This window comes from Petaurus breviceps, unplaced genomic scaffold (assembly GCF_028583685.1).
Source record: "Petaurus breviceps papuanus isolate PSGF00001 unplaced genomic scaffold, PetGlider_PUasm1.0 98, whole genome shotgun sequence".
In the NCBI taxonomy this organism is placed as follows: domain Eukaryota; kingdom Metazoa; phylum Chordata; class Mammalia; order Diprotodontia; family Petauridae; genus Petaurus; species Petaurus breviceps.
In genome coordinates, this window is record NW_027187460.1 from 1,565,937 (window position 1) to 1,587,931 (window position 21,995).

At 46.2% G+C, this 21,995-nt stretch overlaps 1 protein-coding gene across 2 annotated transcripts in view; it reads right to left on the bottom strand.

Moving 5' to 3' along the window:
- ADGRB1 (adhesion G protein-coupled receptor B1) overlaps positions 1-21,995 on the bottom strand; it is a 268,191-nt gene that overhangs the window by 92,969 nt on the left and 153,227 nt on the right. For both annotated transcript variants that reach the window (XM_069081351.1, XM_069081350.1), the window contains exon 18: positions 235-376. In XM_069081351.1, the coding sequence (XP_068937452.1) occupies positions 235-376 (142 nt within the window). The remainder of the gene's footprint in view (positions 1-234; positions 377-21,995) is intronic.

The following is a 21,995-nucleotide window of genomic DNA, read 5'->3' on the forward strand; positions in this document are numbered from 1 at the left end:
CTCTCTCTCTCTCTCTCTCTCTCTCTCTCTCTCTCTCTCTCTCTCTCAGTCCAAGTCTATATGTATGGTATGCCTGTGTGTCTTTCAGCATCTCTCTCCCTCCCTGCCTCCCGTTGCTTCTCTCCTCCTCCCTCTCCCTCTCCTTACCCTCTCTCCTTCTTTTTACCCTCTCTCTCTCTCTCTCCCCCCTTCTCCCTCTTCCTCTCCCTCTCCCTGGGTCTCCCCAGGACTTACCCCGTCAGCGCTGAGCTGGGCTAAGATGGCGAAGGTGGACAGGCGGTCACAGAGGCAGCGGGTTCGGAAAGCATCGAGGGGCACCGTGCGGCAGCCTCGCCAGGACCAGGGGCCGAGCTGGGAGGAGGAGGAGGAGGAAGATCTGGAAGGGGTGGAGGTAGTGGTTGGGGTGGGGGGCCGGAGAGGCAGGCGGTGAAGGGGGGGGGGGGGGGGGGGAGGGGGGGGGGGGGGGGGAAAGGGGGAGGGGGGGGAAGAGAGAGAGAGAGAGAGAGAGGGAGAGAGAGAGAGAGAGAGAGAGAGAGAGAGAGAGAGACATACACACATGAAGGAGAGAAAACACAGCGTGAGAGGAGGCAGCAGCAGAGAAGGGAGGAATGAAATCATTAAGGGATCATTGGCCAGCACAATACAGCCAAGGGGACTTTGCCTGGCAGGCCGGCTGGCTGGCCGTCTGTCCTGTAGCCTCTGTCTGTCCATCAGTCCATCTAGCTATCAGTCTGTCCAAAATCTTCCCACCCCCAGCCTGCACTGGCCCAGGAGCCCCCTCACCTCTGCCCACAGCCCAGCACCCAGCCCCTAGATGCCTGGCCTCCATCTCTCTGCTCCCTCCGAGGCCCCAGAGCTTTCTCCTTCTCCACCCCCCCCCCCCCCAAACCCGCCCCCAGGCAGCAGGAGCCCTCTGAGCCTGAGCCCAATAAACCCAGGGAGAGAGGTGAGGGAAGGAAGGCAGGAGGAAGTCACAGTCAGAGGGGGCCCTGAGCAAGAGAGACAGAAGGGGGAGCAATGAGAGATGGGGGAGAAACTAGGGAGGGGGAGAGAGGGGAGAAAGACAGAGACTGAGAGAAAAAGAGACAGAGACAGAGAGAGTTGCCTACCCAGCCAGCAGTGGGTAGAGATGCCAGGCGATTGCTGAAGTCTGGAGAGCAGCCAACCCCCAACCCCCACCACCACCAAAAAAAAAAAAGCCATCAACCCATACTCACTCACACAAATACACACACTCCTACGGGCCCCAGTCACCCACCAGCTTGGCCTGGTGGGGGAGGGGGAAAGCAAAGACTCCACAGGGGAAAACAAAGGGGGAGCAGGGAAGGGGGAGGGGGCATGGGTATGAGTGTGAAAGAATGCACATCTGTACCAGAGGATGTGCACTGGAGAAAATGTGAGACACGATATAAGGTCGAGTGGGTGGGGAGGCACGCATGTGAGCCTCTGGTATCTTTTATAAGTGTATATGTGAGAGTATATGAGACTGTATGTGCCCCTGAGGGTGTGCCTGTATATGTATAGTGTGAGAGTGTTAGCTTGTATGCATGTATGTGTGCACATAAGCAGATAAGTGCACTGCCTCAGTTTCCCCTCTAAAGCTTCATGTCCAGCAGAGGAGTGTCGGGGGAGATATACCCTTAAAAGTCTTGGAGCGAGGCTAGAAGAGGGCAGCAGGGGGGTCATGAGAAGCAAACAAGGTGGATGTGGAAGTCTGAGGAGTAAGAGCTACTCTTATAAGGGCAGCAGAAGGAAGAACCTTCCCATTGCCCAGGGGCAGCAGCAGGCAAGGCCTTGGGTCACTGAAAGAACTTTACAGATCATACAGCCCAATAACTTCATCTCACATGGGAGGAAACTGAGCCCCCAAGAGGGGGAAAGGACTTGTCCAGGAACACACAGTTACTGAGGTAACAGGGCCAAGATTCAGAGCTAGGTCTTTGGGCTCTTCCACATGAGCTGGAGAAGGAAATGGCAAAACACGTCAGTATCTTTGCCAAGAAAACCCCAAATGGGGTCACGGAGATTGGACATCTCTGAAATGACTCAACAACAAACAACAACAACACAACAGGCTCTAAGTCCACTGCTCTTTCCAATACAGTGTAGTGGCTAGGTCACGCTCTCTCCTCCAGGAAGCCTTCCATGACTGCCCTTATTCAGCCCTTACAATGCAGATCCTTAGTAACAAGGCCCATTGATCAATAGTTGGCAGGAACCTCAAAGCTGTCTAGTCCAACCCCGCCATTTTACAGATGAGGAAACTGAGACCCAGAGAGATTCAATGGTTTGTCCACAGTCACACAGCCAGTTTGTATCAGAGGTGAGATCTGAACCCAGGTCCTCTGACTCCAGATCCAAGCTTGTTCCACTGTATCAGGCTATTTCCTATCTGGCAACCAATGAGTGGACGTATCATTCTGGGAAGGTCCAAGGTGACCAGCCCCTTGCTCCTCTGTTCTTTCATGCCCAAAGTCCCCATCCCCCCAGCAGATTCAGGAGTTCTCTCCTCTATCCTCAGGTTCAAAAGTTCCTTATCGTCTGGACTCCAGTGACCCATACAGAAAAGTCACGGTGCTGGCAGCTCTCGTACTTGGTGAGGGTGACCGAGTGGGCCCACAGCCATCCTTCTCATTCTACCACTAGACTCTTCCAGAGTCCTTTTCCCGTTGATTCTCCTATGAGCCCTCACTGAGGGATCAGGAGCCCTTCCTAGCTACGTGACCTTGGGCAAGCTACTTCCCTGAATCTCCCCATCAAACAGGGATGAGAATTCTGTACCATTACCCCCATGGGGCTGTTTTCAGGTTTGTAAGCTGGAGTAGAAATGAGCTCTGTTACTATGGTTATGAGGAAACAGTGTCAGGCAAGTGAAATGATCTGCCCAAGGTCACAGAGCATGTTAGTGGAGAAGCCAGGATGAGAACCTAGGCTTCTCTGCCTCCCCCCTCCTCTCACCCCCCCACCTGCCAGCCAAGTCAGGATATACCATGCTGCCTCCCCAGCAAGGGCTCAGTCAACATCAATCAAGGCTGCTGGCTGACTAATTCCCTGGAGGTCTTGGAAAAGAAAATCGATCCTCTATCCATCTTTTTGATGAAGCTGGATGAGGGGCCTGGGGATAGCTGAAAGGACTTTGCATGGTTTCTTCTATTCTCTGCATATGGCGGCATAAAAGCCATAGCCAGACAACTTAGGATAAAAAAATAAAATAAACTTAAGGAAAAAAAAATCTCTTGGCATGTGCACAGTGCTTAGCATGGGATTTAGAGTCAGGACGAACTGGGATGAATCCTGGATCTGACGCTAGCTGTGTGGGCTCTGGTAAACTAATCACCCCCTCTGAGCCTCCATCTCTCTCTGTCTCTCTCTCTGTTGTCTCTCTCTCTCTCTGTCTCTCTCTCCCTCTCTCTGTCTCTCTCTCTCTGTCTCTCTGTCTGTCTCTCTCTCTCTCCTCTCCTCTTCTCTTTCTCTCTTTCTCCTGGTGAAGAAAACCCCTCCACCAGTGTAGATTTGTACCTACTTTGCAACTTGGAATCTTGATTTGCTGCTGCGGTGCTAAGAGCTCAAATCATTTCCCCAGGGTCTTATAGCCAATTTGTATTGGAGGGAGGAGGTAAGGGCTTGAACCCAGGACTTTCTAATTCTTAGACCACCATGCTGCATGACATCACTAGAAAGTGAGGTTAAAAACCTTAATGTCAGCGCCTTCCCTCTGATTCCTGTTTCCAATTTACCCTGCTTGTATCTTGTTTGCGCACACGCTGGCTGTCTTGCATGTTGTCTCCTTCCTCCTGTGCATCAGGAATGGTTTTTCGCCTTCCTTTGTATCCCCAACATTTAGCGCAGGGTCTTGCCTAACATAGGTGCTTAATAAATGCTTACTGACTTGGCACGGACTGCCTCAGGAGGTAGTGAGTTCTCCCCTCAAGGGAGATTTTTAACCTAAGGCTGCATATGGAACTTGTCAAGTATGTTATAGCAGGAGCTCTGGGTTAGTCTGGACGACCATTGGGATCCCTTCCGACTTTGAGATTCTGCCATTCTGTGAAACCTCATACCTTTTGCAAACCTTAAAGAACTATAGAAATATTTTTTAATATGATATTCAGGTTTTTTAGTTCAGTTATATATTATGTATATATGTATATACACATATGTATATATATATATGTATACATACCTATATAATATTCACCTCTGACATAGCTCCAATATGCTAGGTTCTGTTCTAAGGCTCTCTCCAGATCCTGGGTTCTAGGTGCTATGTTTTCAAGTGCCTTCCAGTCTCTGATTTGCTCCCTGCTTTTCCTCCAGGAAGCAGAGGCCCTGTGGTCGAGGTGGGGGAAACAGCAGGCTCTTCAGATGAAGCAGGCCCTTGGAAACGTTTCCCTGGGCCATGAGTGGCTCTCAGCCCGGTGCTAATTATGTTATCAGCCTCCACAGAAGGTGGTGGTGGGAGAGCGGCCAGGCCCGGGTCTCTCCACTGGTTTGGCAAAGGTTCTGGCATAAGGGAGCAGCAGTGAGGCCCTCCTGGGGCTGGGCCTAGGAGAGCCTGGGTCTAATCTCTTATGCTACGGTTCTTGGTCTATAACAGCAAGAATTCTAGATTCTGATTCTATGTAAGGTAGATTATAGTTTGTAGTTTTTGAGTCATTTCAGGCATGTCTGATTTTCTGTGACCTCATTTTGGGGTTTTCTTAGCACAAAGACTAGAGTGGTTTGCCATTTCTTTCTTCAGTTCATTTTACAGATGAGGACACTGAGGCAAACAGGGGTAAGTGACTTGGCCAGGGTCACACAGTAAGTGTCTAAAGCCAAATTTGAACTCAGGTCTTTCTGACTCCAGGCCTGCTCTTCTATCCACTGTATCACCTAGTTGCCCTACATTATAGTGAGGTACCCTTAGATGTCAACAGGTTGGAACCTCCTTATCTGTCAGAAAAGGAAACTGAGGCCCAGAGAGTGAAGTGCCTTGCTCAGAGTCATGCATACAGCCAAGGAAAAGATCTAAAACTGGAACCCAGGCCTCATGACTTCCTTGTCCCTTCCATCATGCAGTCTGGAATTAAAGTTACTAGTGTCTGGGAGCAAATGAAAATATACTTTGATTCCCCAGAGAGTCTTAGACGGCAGAAGGAGGAGCTACAATTTTCTAAGCACAGGCCCTAATTTAAGGTAACACAGAAATGGCATATGGACCAGAATGCCTGGTCGACTGGGCCCTCATGCCATACGATGACCAGCTGAAGGAGCCAGTGCCAGGAGAAAAGGAGGAGAGAAGCTGAGGGTGGTCAGGTACTAGTATTTTCAGATACATGAAGGCCTAACCCAGGTCAGAGGCAGCTCACTAGTTCCAGGTGACCACAGAGGGCAGTAAGTATTCAGAGCCAAGTAAGTCAAGGAAGAAGAGTATCCAGCCTGATGAGCTGGACTGAAGAACCTTGACCTGTCCCAGGTAATGTGTTCATAGATTGATCCTATTGGGAAATTCTTCCCAAAGTTTGACTTAAAACTCTCTTGATGTTGGTTAAAACTGTTTCCCCCAAACTTTCACCTTTCCCCACCTTGATCCCTATTATACTATCACAGGATCCTATGAAAAACGATTAGATTTTTTTTTAGTTCAGTTCCCTTGTTTTACATATGGGGAAACCAAGGCCCAGATAGGTAAAGGGACTTGCCCAAAGGTTTTCAGCTAGTCAGTGCCAGAGCCAGGGCTAGAACACAGGTTTCCTGACTTTAATTTTAATGTTCTCTATATTCCACAACAGTGGAGAAGATGTTGTGAAAGGTTGCTCCCTCCTTATTTTTCTAACCCCTTGTCCTGGGCTCCAGGAGAAGGTTTGCTCTGTCCTGGGCTACACCTGCCTGAAATAACTAGGTCAGGGATCAGAGGGCCCTTCCTCCCCCATCCTAGTTCTGATGAATGTGGGTCAGTGACTCCTCCTTTTCCCCTCCCCTTTTCCACCTCCTCTCACCTCACCTCACCCAGAACAGAGCCCAGGGGAAGGTGCTCTGTCAGCTCCCAATCCCAGGAAACACAGGGATCCTTTTTCTCTAGTTTGGCACAAGGCGATGGTGGGAAGAATAAAATTTCAAGTTGTAGAATGTTGGAGCAAGAAGGGATGTTAGATTCATTCACCAGTTCAGTACATTTCCTGAACCAGAACCCCTGCCCCTCCTCCCCAAAGACACACATACAGCCTACACTACAAGAGGTCGGCCTTGAAGGGTTCTAGTGAGGAGAAACTGACTACGCTGCCAGGTGGCCCATTTCACTTCCAGACAGTTCCAATTCTTAGCAAGGTTTCCTTCTATTAAGCTTACATTTGTCTTCCACTCTGCTCTGAGGACAGACCAAACTGAATGCCTCTTCTTCAAGATAGCCCTTCAAATACAACTATCCCACCTTCCTTAAGTGTCCCCTTGTCCAAGATAGACACCCTCAGGGCCTTCTACTCCTCCTCACATAGTAAAAATCTGAGGTCCTTCCCCATGTGAGTTACCCTCCCCTGGATACTCAAGCTATCCATCTGAAAATCCCAGGATCATAGATTTCAAGTTGGAAAGGATGGGTGAGGGGGAGAGGTCTATCTAGCCCAACTTCCTAATTTTACCAATAGAAATTAAGCCTAAATTAGACAAGAAGTGGCCAAGTCCTCTGATTGGATTTGAACCCAAATCCTCCAATTCCAAAGACAGGGCTCTTTCCAGTCACTCTGCTGGACCCCTCTTCCCCTCCACTCTTGGGAGACCCAAACATAAGACCCCAAACCTGATATGATCAGAGCAGGCATAGCTACTAATTTTTGAGTGAGAACTATATACTAGGAGATGCCGAAATGCATATGGAAGATTAACTTTGGAAGAGAATGCTTGTTTGTCAATTGAAGATACAAAAGGATTAAGAGTTTGAATACTCCCAGCCTTCCAAATGAATTAGATATAAAATGCTACAGAGAACTTGGTCTAGTTCATTTATCTCAGGAGGCCACAGAACATCGAAGTAGCCTCACCCACATAGCCCTCTACATCCCCACCCCCAGATGTGGAGTGATCCACACTTGGGAAAAGGTGATCAGAATCTCTCAGGAAAAAATAAGGAAGATCAGTCCATTACCATTTGCCCTAACAAAGGGAACAAGATGCGCATTTATAATTACATTCATTTAAAATGTAATTTTCCAAGTAAACAATAAAGGAAGCACTGAGAGGGTGAATCCTGGCTGTTTCTTCCTACCTGTGTGATGCTGAGCAAGTGCCTTTCCTTCTCTGGGCCTCAGTTTCCTCATATGTCAAAGGAGGGTTTGGTCCCTACTCACTCTAAACACTAAGTTCCCAGAAAGGCACTACCCCACCTCCGTATTTCTTTAATCAAAAGGCATCTCAAAGACCTTCCTCATTTTGCAGCCTTCAGAGACTGCCACCTCCCCAGCCTGCTCCAATCACTCCAGAACTTGGCGCCCCTTCAATAGCTCTCTGCGCAGTCTGCAACATAATCCTGCGGCGTTGCTTGGTACATTGCTCTCTAAGTCTTCTATATGTGTGTGCTGCCTGCGTGGATGCATGGAGGGGCTCCCTCCTTCCCTGGAGGCCTGCCCCGAGGCAGGGTCACATCTCTCCCTCAGAAGAGGGTCTCTGGGTCTCTACCCTACCATGAGGGGGTCCCTGAGGGAAGGGGTTCTGTATCCTCCTTGAGATAAAGGCCTTCAGGGAGCAGGGGATGTGTCTCAGCCTTTTCCCCTTCCTTTCCACACTATACTCTCTTTCATCTTCACTTTTCTGATAACCAGGGCCCTGACCCTGCTTCTAGACCATGCTGGGGATGGGTCAATAATTGATCAATAGCTGTTGGGCTGTCACTTGATTAATCCCTACTTGAAATGGACAGTCATTGATTGGGAAGCCCAGGGTGATACCAATATGTCCCTGGGTGACAGGAAAGAGGCTGTTCCTGGGAACCTAGCCAGATGCACCCAGGGTGCTAAGCCCTAGACAAAGCCTTAGGGGATTCTGATGTGATGATGTGAGCTGCGACAAGCCCAGGACATAGTAAATATCCATCCTGCTAGAATAAACTTTCTAAAACACCACAATGATTCATTAAAAAAATCTTTAATTAAGTCTCTTCAATGAACCAAACTCTTTGCACAGCAATGGTGGGGTGGGGAGAATAGATGGGTAAGAGGGAGGGAAATAAAGTTTAATGGAATCAGCTCATCACTTCCCAGCTCAGGGAACTTTTAATGGCTCCCTTTGGTATACATGAAAGTCCAAACTCCTCATCTTGCTGCTCAGGTCCTCCCCAATCACTCCCCAGCTCTAGAACTAAAAACACATCATTCCTTATCTCTACAACCTTTAATGGTTCCCTATTTTTTACTTGATAAAAGTCACCAACCTAGTATTCAGGGTTCTGAACAACTATATTTTACCCACACTCAATTCTCAAACTTCTCTTTACTCCATTATCTGATCAGAGCTAATCAATCTAGACAGGCTTTCACCATCTCCCACATGAAACAATATGGAAAAACTGACTTTGGAGATGGAAGCATAAAGCTGGAATTATGGCTCTGTCACTAATTTTCTGTGTGACCTTGATCAAGTCCCTTCCCCATTTTGTTCCTTGGTTCATTCTCTCACTGTAAAATAAAAGGCTTGGTATAAGTGCAAACATTTTATGAGTCTTATATTCTATAGTCTACTAAGCCCATCTCTCTCTACACAACTTGACTCATCTCCCTTGATTGGATGCCTTCCACTTCTCAGACTGTTAAGGATCTTAGCTTAAAAAGGCCAAGATCTCCCACTGCATCCGGGGCCATCTCCAGTTGTCCTAATCTATATCTGGCCACTGGACCCAGATGGCTGCTGAGGAGAGCGTGAGGCTGGTGACTTTGCACAGCCCTCCCTCACTTATATCAATTCACCTTATATCAGTTAATCTTGGCATCACCTCCCTGATGTTATGGTCCTTTTTGAGAATAGAGGACAAACAACAAACAATATTTTCCTCATCCTTCAAGGTCTAACTCAAATCACGTCTCCTCTAGGGAAAACTCCTTTAGTTACTTCAGGTTCTCTGGATTTCTATGGCACTTACATTTAATCTTACATTTGATACCACCCTGGATAGCAATTGAAAACTAGGATGAACTCTGAGTTCCCTTTCATTTATAAAATTCTAGCAGAAATCTGAGGGTCTTCAAGTAGAGATAGAGTGATCAACCCTGATACTGTTGGAGATAAGTGGAGGAGTTGAACTTGGACCCTCTGAAATTCCTTCCAGATCTAAGATTCTATCGTTCTGACATTTTAAGGTTCTCTCCTTCAGATGAAATATCCCCACTTCCTTTTCCCGATCCTCATTTGGCATGGTCTCCAGTTCTTTCCCAACCAGTGGAGACTCACAGGACCACAGAATTACAAATTGACAGCCATAAGAATAGATTTTGAGGTAATCTAGTCTATTTGTAATTCCAGCCCCAGGCTTCCATTTTCAAAATAAGCTCTTCCATATTGGTTCATGTGGGGGTTAGTGAAAGCCTATATAGATCCTTAATTCTGATCAGATAATGGAGTAAGAAAAGGTTTGAGAATTGGGTGGAGACAGAGTATATAACCTAGTCTAATTTCCTAATTTTTTTCATATAAGGAAACTGAGGTCCAGACAGGTTCAATCAATATGTGTCACACACTATGCTAAGCACTGGGGATACAAGAAAGGCAAAAGACAGTCCCTGCCCTCAAGGATGTCACAGTCTAATGGCTAAGATAACATGAAAACAACTATATGCAAATGAGCTATCTACAGGCTAAATAGGAAATAGGATGCAGGGAATAATGAAAAGAGGAAAAGGAATTAGAATTAATCTGGGTCCAGTGGCCAGATAGAGATCAGGATGATTGGAGATGGTCCCAAATGCAGTGTGAGACCTTGTCCTTTTTAAACTAAGGTCTTTAATAGTCAGAGATGTGGAAGGCACCCAAATGGGGGAAATGAGTCAAGTGGTAGAGAGAGAGAAAGATGCTCAGTAGGATCATAGAACATAAGACTCATACAGAGACTCATAGGGATTATGAAGATTATGAAGAACTTCCTGTAGAAGGTGATTTTGTCCAACATTACATATCTAATAACTGGCAGAACCAGAATTTCAACCCAGGTCCTCTGACTCCAAGGCTAGAGTTCTATGCATCATGCTGCCTTTCTGTTCTAAGATCCTAAAATCCCAGAGTTCCATGATTCTGAGATTCAATGACTCCACTGTCATGTACTATCCCACTACCTCTTATTCCAATGTGTGAGTCCTTTTAGCCTAACTCCATGGTAAGGATGGAGGGAGGAAGTGTTGGGAATGGGCAGTGGAACCCAAGGTCAGGTCAGATCTCTGTCTTTGTCTCTCTCTTGTATAATGGAGACCCATACCAAGCCAGACACAGGAGATTGAGTACAGATGTAGTAGCCAATTGATGGATTGGGCATCCTGACTTGTAAGTTCTTTCTCTACTGTGGAGGGTGTGAGAGGAGACCAGCTGGGGACTAAACCCTTAGTCCCTTGGGCCTTCAAGGAATGGGTCATTTGGCTCCAGAGAAGACATCACTATCCAAAGGCCAGGGACAGTGAGCAGACACAGGGCCAGTCTGTGTTGTGACGGGAACAAAGCCAGTTCAAGGCTTTGTTGCATTTGATAATCCCAGGGGGAGGCAGAGGCACAGCCAGGAATAGCAGCTTTGGTGGGCAATGAATCCTGGCCCTTGTCCTGTTGTGCAGAGATGCCAATCGCACCTTCTCAGAGGCTGCCCTTCTCAATACTGGCTCCAGGCATTCTTCATTGCCCCCACCTTCTGAGCTCTCAGGCACCAGCACTAAGAAGTCACCAAGCCTCAGGGCCCGAGGGCTTATCCTGCTACTCTAAACCCAGCACCAATGAGGGAAGTCAGCTTGGAAAGAGAGAATAGGAAAGGAAGGTTGAACCACCTATTGGGAAGGTCACAAGTTTTCCTGCCTTTGACCAGAGAAGCTGCTAACCCTCTGTTTTCCTCCCCACCTCTAGATACAAACCCAGCCAATATATACAATGTATATGAACAGAACAGTAGGAGAGCAGGGTAGATCAGAAATGGAAACCCTAGTTTGGAGGCTCATTTAAGATTTGTTTGGTTTGAGAATGAAATAGAAGACACTGGCACTGAGAGATCATTAGACTGAATAAAAATTTACAGAATGGATACCTTAGGGATCTCAGTCTGGGATCAGGTTTAGGACTCATCCTGGTACCAAGGCCAGCGCTCAGCTCAGCATGGGGGAGTAGAGTTTATCTCCATGTTAGCTATCCCATGTGGATGCAAACTTATTGAGCTCATGGGTAGGAGTCTAGTTCACCTGCCAGGAATTTAAGAGGGCTGCCACAGCCCACTCATTTTGGTCCTGTGGGCTCCTGAGCTGTGGGTGACAGTTCTGTCGGAAGACACTGAGTCATCTCCCTGGAACCCAACCATTTTCCAGGAGGGGAGGTTGGAAATGTAGCCAGAATTACTCCCTCTCTTGCTATATTACTTTCTATTATACAGCTGTAATACATACTCAGAACCCTAATACACAACTGCTAAATGTTGGTGAGGGGACAGACATCTCCATGTGTCCCCTATTCTGTCCCTATAATAGGTTGTGGAATTATAATGTGTACAACTTAGACCGAAAACAAAAAAAAGGAAACAGAGCTGGGTGTCTAGGTTTCACTCTAATCTTGGTACTGCTATGACTGGCTATGTGACTTTGGGAAAGTCAGTTCCCTTCTGGGTTCCAGTTTCCCCATCTGTAAATGAAGGGGTTGGATTTGATAATCTCAAAAGATCACTTTCACTTCTGCCCCTGAAATTCTGTGTCTACATCTCTATGCTCTAACATCTCTATGTTCTAATATTCTATGTTCTAAGGTTCCTTCCAGTTCTGACATCCTAGGATTCTAAGTAGTCAGCTGTCACTGGATAGTCTCTGTAAGCCTCACCTAACCTCCCATTTTTCCCTTTGCCCTCTTCCATTTGAAAAGTGGGATTTTTAAAAGTATGTCCATTATTCATTCACATATTAATCCACGCAACAAATATTTCCTCAGCACCCTGTGTTTGGTTCTGTGGTGTATTCAAAAACAAGTAAGACACAGTCTCTGCTCACACATATCTTAAAATCTTTCAAGGGAGATGAAACAAGTACTAAGCTAAGTACAGTGTGAGCCAGAAGTCAATAAATGCACAAGACGTGCACAAAAGAGAAAGACTCTGTGTCAGTGTTGGTCTGAATGAGCAAGAAAGACCTCATGGTGAAAATAGTATTAGAGTTCAACTTCAAAGAAGCAGTAGGAATTGGATAAGGATAGGTGTGAGCAAAGGCAAGGAAATTTCCATCATCATCATCATCATCATCATCACTACCACCACCACCATTACTATCATTACTATGCTTGTCCTCAGCATCTTAAAGCCTAATACCAGCATCCTTACCCCCATCCACCCCATCAGTCGCCATCATCATCATTTACACACCCGGGTTTATCACCATCCACTACACCCATCATCACAATCCCCAACATAACCACCCCTTATCAATACCATTCTACCATTAGGAAAATCAGTCCCATAGACAACATCCTACCACCAGCATAACCATCTCCATTACCACCATCAGTATAACCATCTTCATTAACATCATCCAACCACTGGTATAACCACCCCCATCAACACCATCACTACCCCTAGAATAACCGTTCCCATCACAACCATCCATAACCACCTCTATTACTGCCATCATTTTGAACAGCATAACTCTCCCCATTATTACCATCATTATAAACAGCATAACTGTCCCCATCACTACCAGCAACATAAGCAATTCCATCACCATCATCCTTATTACTAACATGAGCATCCCTATCACCACCATCACTATCACTCACATAACCATCTCTATTTTCATTGACCATGACCTATGATCCCCCCTCCCTAGTACATGAAAACAATCCCTAGGGATTATTTTAAATGTCATTTCATTCCCCTGTCCCCTATTTCTAAGAAAGATTGCCCTTTGACTAAAACAGGCATGCCTTTCCTGGGACAGCTGATGCCATATTTTTGAGTGCTTACTCTAGGAAAGTCCTTCCTTGTATCTAACTTGATTCTTTTCCTTCTGGAGCCAAAGCTTGCTCCTGCCTGTTCTGTCCTCTCAAGATGGAGAACAGCTGGTCACCACCCTCCCAGAATCCATAGACTTGAAAACCACTATTATCGCCTGGGGAGTCAGAGTTTTGATTAAGACTTGTTCTCCTAAGGGAGATGGGTAATTAAGTGTCATTGGCACAGGGAGCTTTGAGCTCAGTTTTGCAAAGGAGGGACAAAAACACCCTCACTTTCTCATCTGTCTAAATGTGTTGCTTCCTTCAGTTACATCATCCCAGCAACCCCTGCACAAACGGCCTTTTCCAAATCTTTTCACAGAGATATGCAAGGCTGGTGTACAAATCTTCAGTTGTCACTCTCAATAGCTACTTTGTTCCCTGTATTCACATAGGTCACAGAAATGTCCAACTTTAGACTCTTAGAACCTTCAAAACTTACAACAATAACAGCATGTTATTGTGGGAAGATTACTGGTTGGGAAGTCAGAGGAGCTGGGTCCAAATCCTATTTCAGATACTTAGTAGCTGCATTATCCTGACTAAGTCACTTAACATCTCTGGGTTTTTCTTTTTTTATAAAATGATGGGGTAAGATAACATGACCTCTAGGGTCCTTTCCAAAGTGTAGAATCATTAATATCTTTGAATCATAGAAGCTCAGAGCTCCAAGGTACCTTAGAGTTTATCATGTCTTTTCTTGCTAGTTTCCAGTGGAGTCCTCACAGATGCATCTTTGACAAGGGTCATCCAACCTCCACTGGGACACCACCAAGGGCGGGGAGCACAGTGTGGTATAATGGCAAAAACCTGTTTGAGGAACCTGGGTTCAGGTTCTGGTTCTGACAGAATCCATAGATAAAGGCATCTTACCTCTCTGAGTTTGTTTCACTATCTGTATCATGGGGACAGCAATTTTTGCTCTCTATGGAGAGTAGTGAGGTACCTGGTAAAACTTTAAAAACAGGAACTGGTATCATGATCAGGACGGACTTCGTGAAACAGCTCATTCCACTGAGGAACACACCTGATGGCCACAAAATACCTGCCTCCCTGTGACATCCCATGTATTGGTATGAAAGCCACATGAAATCCAGGAAAGTCTCCCTTGTCCAAGTGGCTAAGCTTCCAGCTTCAGGCCACACACAGTGACTTCCCTCCTTCCAGGGGAGGGACCTGGATTTCAGTCTGAAAGTCATACAATCACAGGATTTCTGAGAGGGAAGAATTTCAGAGTGCAGCACACCCACCTACAGCAGAACTGTAGTCTTTCATACAACATCCTTGACATACAATGATCCAGCTTTTATTTAAAGATGTTTAGTGGCGGGAGCTCACTACCTCCCAGGGGAGGTCTATTCTCCATTTGGAGGACACAAATTGCTAAAAAGTTCCTTCTGTTAAACTATGATCTGCCTCTTTGAAACTTCCAACCATTGCTTCTAAGTTCTGTCCTCTGGGGACAAGGGGAATTAACTTCGTCTCCTTTCCCCAGAACATTCCAGAGAAGGGAAGTGACTTGTCCAAAGTCACACATTTAAGTAAACACTGATTCAATTACTTGAATACAATTATCATCTCCACCTCTGCCTTATTTTTTCTTGTTTAGTCTGAAAATTCAAATTCATTCAATTGATCCTACTGATCCTCAAACAATATGGATACTCTCCATCCATCCCAGCCCTGCATCATCAATAGTTAATAAACATATATTAAGTATTGCTATAGGCCAGGCACTGTGCTAAGTGCTGCAGATAAAAAGCAGGGTCCCTGCCTTCAAGGAGCTCACTCTCTAATAGAGGAGACACCATTCACTAGGTACATACAAGATATACACAGAGTTGATGGAAGGCACTAGATGGAAGTCGGGGGTGGGGAAAGGAGGGCTAGGAAAGGCTTTCTGAAGAAGGTGAGATCTGAGCTGAATCTTTAAGGAAGCCAGAAACTAAGAGGTGAAGATGAGGGCACAGAGCTTTTCAGGTATGGGAGCAGTTGGTACAAAGGCATGCAGGTGGGAGATGGAGTAACCTGTGTAAAGAACAGCAGAAAGGCCAGTGGGGGAGAATAAATGGGCGACTTGGGGGTGGTGGTGGTAGCAAAGTACAAAAAGATGAGCTGGAAGCACCAGGACTCACAAATGTCTTTCCTAGAATGTGCCACCAAGATGTGAACTCAATACCCTCTATATGGATTGATCAGAGTAGAGGTCAGTAGGACCATCACTTCTCCCTCTCTGGGAACTCTACTTCTACAAATATAACTTAAGATACAGGTTTTTGTTTTGTTTTTGCATCTTTTTTAACCTCGATGTTGAAGTGTCAGATGCTTCTCCCCTTTGGTCTGAACTTGCCTTCCCAAGGCTCCACCATGGGGATGTTTTCCTTATTTCCCAGTCTAGCAATGTCTTCTCCCTTTGATGAGACCCTGTAAGTGACTCTGGCACAAATCCACCTGGGTGTGATACCCCCTACTGGTGCTCTTCCCTGAGCTGTACTTGGACTGGGTGATTAAAATGAGGCTCCCAGCCATGGGTGAGAGCAGCAGGCTCCTGGGAGAGGTCTGGCGAGGGAAATCTCAAATTGCCTGCAGCTCGGGTAGGAGATGGAGAATAGAGAGTCCCACCTCTCCCAAGGCCAGGTCTATGAATGCCTAGCTGTGAGAGCCTCAGCCCCATCCCCAAGCTCCCCACTGCCCAGAACCTGGGTATCATGATGACCTGGAAGAAATCATAGGAAGCAAGGAATAAGAAGACAGCTTCTCCCCCCGCCCCCAATAATTCCATTTCCTCCAGGATACAAACTAGGATTGATTACAAATGGATCAACATAAGGAAAAACATCTTAACAATTAAAGAAAAGCCATCAAGAGATACCATAAGATTAAGAGCTGAAATGGAGCAAGGGGGAGGGATGGGAGAGGACATAAGAGAGAATAGATTGGGGGAAGGTGTATTCAGTATGCTTGCTATCTTGCGGTGGGAATAGGGGAGAGATGGGGAGAAAATTTGTAACTCACAATATTGTGGAAATGAATGTTGAAAACTAAACAAACAAATAAATAAATTTAAACAAAGAGCTGGAATGGAACCAATTAAGCAAATACTTTCATTTTAAGGGGAGGAGAAAATAAGACCCAGAAAAGGGAAGGGATTTGTCCAAAGTCACGCAGTAAAATAAGGCAGAGATGGATTTGTACCTAGGTCTTTTAATGAGAAATCCAGGATTTCCCCCCCTAATTATACCACACTGATGGGGAAGGAAGGGAAAAAATTATAATTTTTCTTCTTGCTTCTTCTAGTGGGCAAAAGTAGGAGAAAAGTAAGGTGGGACGGATTGTAGGGAAACAGATTTGTACTTGATGTGAGGAAAAACCATCCAGAAGAAGAGTGGGATGGTGGAGGGGGTAGTGAGTTTCCAGTCACTGAAGATGTTCATGAGAAGGATAAATGGCCATTTGTTAGGAATAGCAGAGCAGGGGATAGATCTGGTTTTAGCTGGATAATTTCTCAGATTTCTTGCTGCTTTCAATTCCATCTTCCTGAGTTCCTACAAGGTAGGGGGGAATCCCATGCAACCCCCCACCTCAAAGTAATGTTCCAGCCACTTCCTAGTCCATTCATTCATAAGCTAAAGCCTGAGATCAGAGCTAGAAGGGTCGTTAAGGAGGAATCAGAGGTCCAGGAATGGACAGCGTCCAAGGTCACATAATGAGCTGGTAACTGAGTGGGGACTAGAGCCCAGGTCTCTTGACTCCTAGCCTCAGGGGTTTCTCTTCCATAGCACCTCCCCCCCAACACACATTCACTGGTCCTCTTTTGGGGTGAACATAGGCCATCTTGTAAATTTTCAACTCTATTCAGACTTTATTTTTCTAGTGTCTAGGAATCCTTTTCCTATCTCCCAGGATCAGTGGGATCTTATCTTGGGTCGAAAGGGTCTTAACAAAATAGATGACTATTTTGCCCTGAGGTTGTAGGATGGACCTATGACCCTTCCCACTGCTTTCCAGTTTCAAAGATCCTGTGCCCTCAGCAAGGTCAGTAGTCTGGATCAGTGCCTCTCAATATAGCTGTGTTTCCTCACTCTGGCCCCATCTCTTGGAGAAAAACTAATTAGCTTCCTTCCTCTCTGCTCTCTCCTCAGTTCAATGACCTCCTCCCACTTCCTGGTCTCACTCTCTTCCCTCCTCCTCCAGCTCAGCCAATGCCCAGAAGCAAAGCCAGCTGTTGTAACAGCTGTGGAGAATGTGAGATTAAAGTGCCAGTCTCTTATTCTGGCATTCAAGGCCACAATTTGGTAAGAGTCTCTTTCAATTTAAATATGCAAATATTTAATCAAGCATTTACTCTGGTCAAGATTCCAGGGTTAGGTAATATGGTATGTGAATTAGCAGATAACTGACCTGGGTTTTGGCTTTTTCTCTGGCTTTACTAGGGCAGCCAGGGGGCAAAGTGGATAGCTCCCGAAATGAAGTCAGGAAGATCTGACTTCAAATTCAGCCTTAGACACTTACTAGCTATGTGACCCTGGGCAAGTCACTTAACCACGTTTGCTTCAGTTTCCTCATCTCTAAAATGAGCTGGAGAAGGAAATGGCAAATCACTCCAGTATCTTTGCTAAGGAAACCCCAAATAGGGTCACAAAAAGTTGTACATGACTTAACAACAAATGGCTTTATTATGTGGCTTTGTATAAGTGACTACCCCTCTCTGAGCAGTGTATCTATAAAAATCAAAGGCTTGGAAGAGATGATCTGTAAAGTCTCTTCCAGTCCTGACATTCTGTGGTTCCTAAATAGCTATTTCCCACTAGGGTACTATGGAGCAGTGGACAGGCAGTTGACCTTTGAGGCGGAGAGACCAGAGTTCAAATCCTTCCTTTGACACATGCTGCCATGTATGTGAGATCTTGGACAGTAACCCAACCTCTCTCTACGTGGGTCGAGTAGTTACTATTTTGCATTGGTAGAGGCAATCTCTGCACTGAGCGTTCTCTACAAGAGTGACTGACATCCCAGGTCCAGACCAAACAAAAAACCCCTAAGACCAGAAACATCTCCCACAAAGAGATGTTGCTTTGCACAGTGGATAAGAGTTTATACTTGAAGCCTGGAGGACTGCATTCAAATCCTACACCAGATATTTAGTAACAGTGAGCATTTATATAGTGCTTGAAGTTAGCAAAGCATTTAACAAATATTATCTCATTTGTTCCTCACAAAAAACCCCAGGAGATAGATGCTATTGTTGTCACTCAGTTATTTCAGCTGTGTCCAACTCTTTGCAACTTCATTTGGAGTTTTCTGGGCAGAGATACTGGAGTGGTTTGCCATTTCCTTCTCCAGCTCATTTTACAGATGAGGAAACTGAGGCAAACAGGGTTAAGTGACTTGCCCAGGGTCACACAGCTAGTAAGTGTCTGAGGGTGGATTTGAACTCATGAAGATGAGTCTTCCTGACTCCAGGCCTGGCGCTCTACCCACTGTGCTGCCTAACTGCCCCAGATGCTTTTATGTGCCCCATTTTACAGGTAAGGAAAACGACACTGTGGGGAGGCAAAGTGACTTGCTCAGAATCACACAGCCTGTAAGCCTGTGAGGTCAAATTTGAACTCAGGAATCCCTGTGTCCAGGTGTATTCACTGTGCCAACCAGCTGCCCTTAACCTTCCACTAGACACTCACTCAAACAGCTCTCCATGATTTACCTACTAAGGTATGAGTGGCTTAACATTTGTGTAGGTGAAATGAGTCACCACACAGATCCCCTGTGCAAACCTTGAGCTGGTGAATCCCCTCTTCTCTGGCCTCAGTTTCCTCCTCTGCAAAGTGGCCCTCCCGCCTACCTGTTCTCCTTTTCTGCTCCACCTGAGCTAGGAGGTATTAGGGCCATCTGGCTGGGACATCTGTCACCTATTGATGGACAGCATTGATTTGGCTGACCTGGCTGGCTCGGCAGGTGTTCCCTTCTACCCTGAAGCCCAGTTAAAGAAGGTGACCTTCCCAATAAAAACAGCTTACATTTACCTAGAACTTTAATGCTTGTGTTTTGCATGTATTAACTCATTTGATGCTCACAACGACTCCGTGAGATAGATGCTGCTGTTCTTCTCCCCTCCCCCCAATCTATGGAAAAGGAAACTGAGGCTGAATGAGGGTAAGTAATTTGCTTTGTCATACACTTATTAAGTGTCCAAGGCAGGATTTGAACTCAAGTCTGTCCTGATTACTAGTCTGGCACTATCAGGCACTGAGTCACCTACAGGAACATTCTTTGGCCACCTAAAGCGTCCAAATAAAGGGGAGATGATACCCCTGCTGTCCTTTGACCTGGTAAGACCCCAGGGGTCCAGACCAATGGGTACATGCCCAGAGGAAGAAGGCCAGAATGTGGCACAGCTTAAGGATTACGTGAAGGAGGGGATTTTTAGCCTGTAGTACAGAGCGGTCTCAGCAAGTTGGTTATGGGGCAGTGGAACTACATTTGTTCTGCTGGGAGCCAGAGGGCAGAGTGAGAAACGACAGGAATGTGTTCTAGGGAAGGCGATGTCAGTTGGAGTAAGGTGTGCCCCATGGTCACAATGGAACGTGCTTTGGGCTAGGGGGGAGCTAGGAGTGTCAGCGGAGGCTGGGTAACTGACTCCCTCGTTGGGGAGGTGAAGAGGAGCTCCTGGTACTGGGTGGACAATTGGGATAGATAACATCTGAGGGCCTTTCTAGCTCACAGAGCCTGGATCACATTCATAGACCAGTTCAGATTCTCCCTGGTGCCACGTCCAGCTTGGCTTGCACTGACTGACCTCTTGGGTCTAGTGGCCTGGGGATAACTTGTATCTAGCCTGACTCAGAGGTCTGGGCTCCACCACCAGCCCTAGTCCTCAGATCCCAGCACTGGGGGACCTGGAAGCAAAGGGGAGAGGAGAAAACTCACACTGTCCTAGGCACAGAGGGCTTACGTAACAGAGAGATACAAAGCCCACTGATAGACATCCATAGACACAAAAACACTCGGCATGCTAAATGGACACTATCACAGTCTGGTTCACACAGAGGGAACACATTCACCAGCAACCAACCAATGGATAAACATTTATGAAGAACCTACTGTGTGTTATCACTGTGTGCATGTATGAACATGCATACATCCATATGGACACACAAAACTGCTTACTTTGATGGATTCCTGGTTTTATTCCATCCGATATCTAGATCTGGGAGGGAACATGGTATCTGTGGGTCTCATTTCATTTTTATAGCTGAGAAAACTGATGCTAAGAAGACCTATTTGACTTTCCCAGGGTCACACAGCTAATAAGGGCCCAAGACAGAATTACAACTCAGATCCTCCTGACTTCAAGCCCAATTCCCATCCGTTATACCATGCCTTTAGAGCATTAACATGGATCATGCTTCATTGATGAGGGAACCTCCCCGTCTCTTCTGTGTGAGAGCACAACCCATTCGTGTTTTCTCATCCTATGCAATCCTTGCCTATGTCCTCCCTAATGGAATAAAAATCATAGAATTCTCAAGTTGGAAGGCCCCCCCCAAGATCAGCTAGTCTAAATATAGAAAAGGAAGCCCCCCTCTAAGATCATCGACAAGCGGTTATATTGGTTCCCCCTTCAAGGAAGGGGAGCCAAGCACCACTCATGGAGGCCTATCACACTCTGGGACAGCTCTTATCATTAGGACATCAAGACTCAAATGGCCTTTTAAATTTCTACCAGTTGCCCTGAGTTCTGCGTTTTGAGACCAAGGGGAATAAATCTAATCCCCTCCTTCACATGACAACCTATTAGATACTGTGAAGACAGCTCCCATGTCCCCTGAGCCTTCTTTCCTCCAGGTTAAATATGTCCAGTTCTTTAAATACCCCAGCATATGATCTAACTTTCAGGAGTTCTCCATGTAAGGAATTCTTACAGTGTGTGTGTGTGTGTGTGTGTCTTTGTGAGAGAGAGACAGAGACAGAGACAGAGGCACAGAGAGATGGAAAGAGAGGTAGAGACAGATAGGAAGACAGACAGACAGAAATAGGGAGTGATAGACCTCTGGCATTCTGGGGAAGTCTTTTTAAGAATAATATTTTTAAATGACTAAGATAAAATGCATAGGATTACAAAGGAAATCAATTATTGAAACAGAGTCACCAAAAGATACATATTTTAAAATAAGGTAATGGACCTTGAGTTTAGAACTGGAGCCCTGGTCCAGGTCTATGCTCATTGGTGCAGTACTTGGCCCCTCCATCTGTTATACTTTGATGATGCTACATGACCCCCCTCCCCATTTTTCTGATCACAATCTGGTGATCACAGGACTATAAAATTTAGTGTTCCAAGAGACCCCAGAGATCATTTAGTCCGTTTTCTCCCTTGTTACTGAAGAGGGAACTGAGGCCCAGAGGAAACATGGTTGCTGTTGAGTCATTTTTCAGCCAGGTCCAACTCCCGGCGACCCCATCTGGGGTTTTCTTGGCAGAGCTGTCGGAGGCATTTCCCATTCCTCCTCCAGATCAGCGACTTGCAATGACACACAGGCAGAGTGGAAGAATCAGGCTGTGCACCCAGGTCCTCTGCCTGTTCTGCCAGCTTTCATGCCCCTGCATTAACCTGCCTCCCCAGGCCCTGGCTGGTACTTCTGGGGTCACTCCTCATGCCCACCATGCACCTCTCCAGTCACCCACAACTCTGATTCACACCCAGCCATGGCAACACATAAAAACACATGTACAAACATAGGTGTACAAAGTACACTGACTCATGCCCATCCACGTGACCACACAAACCATGCCCTACATTCACACTGGCACACACA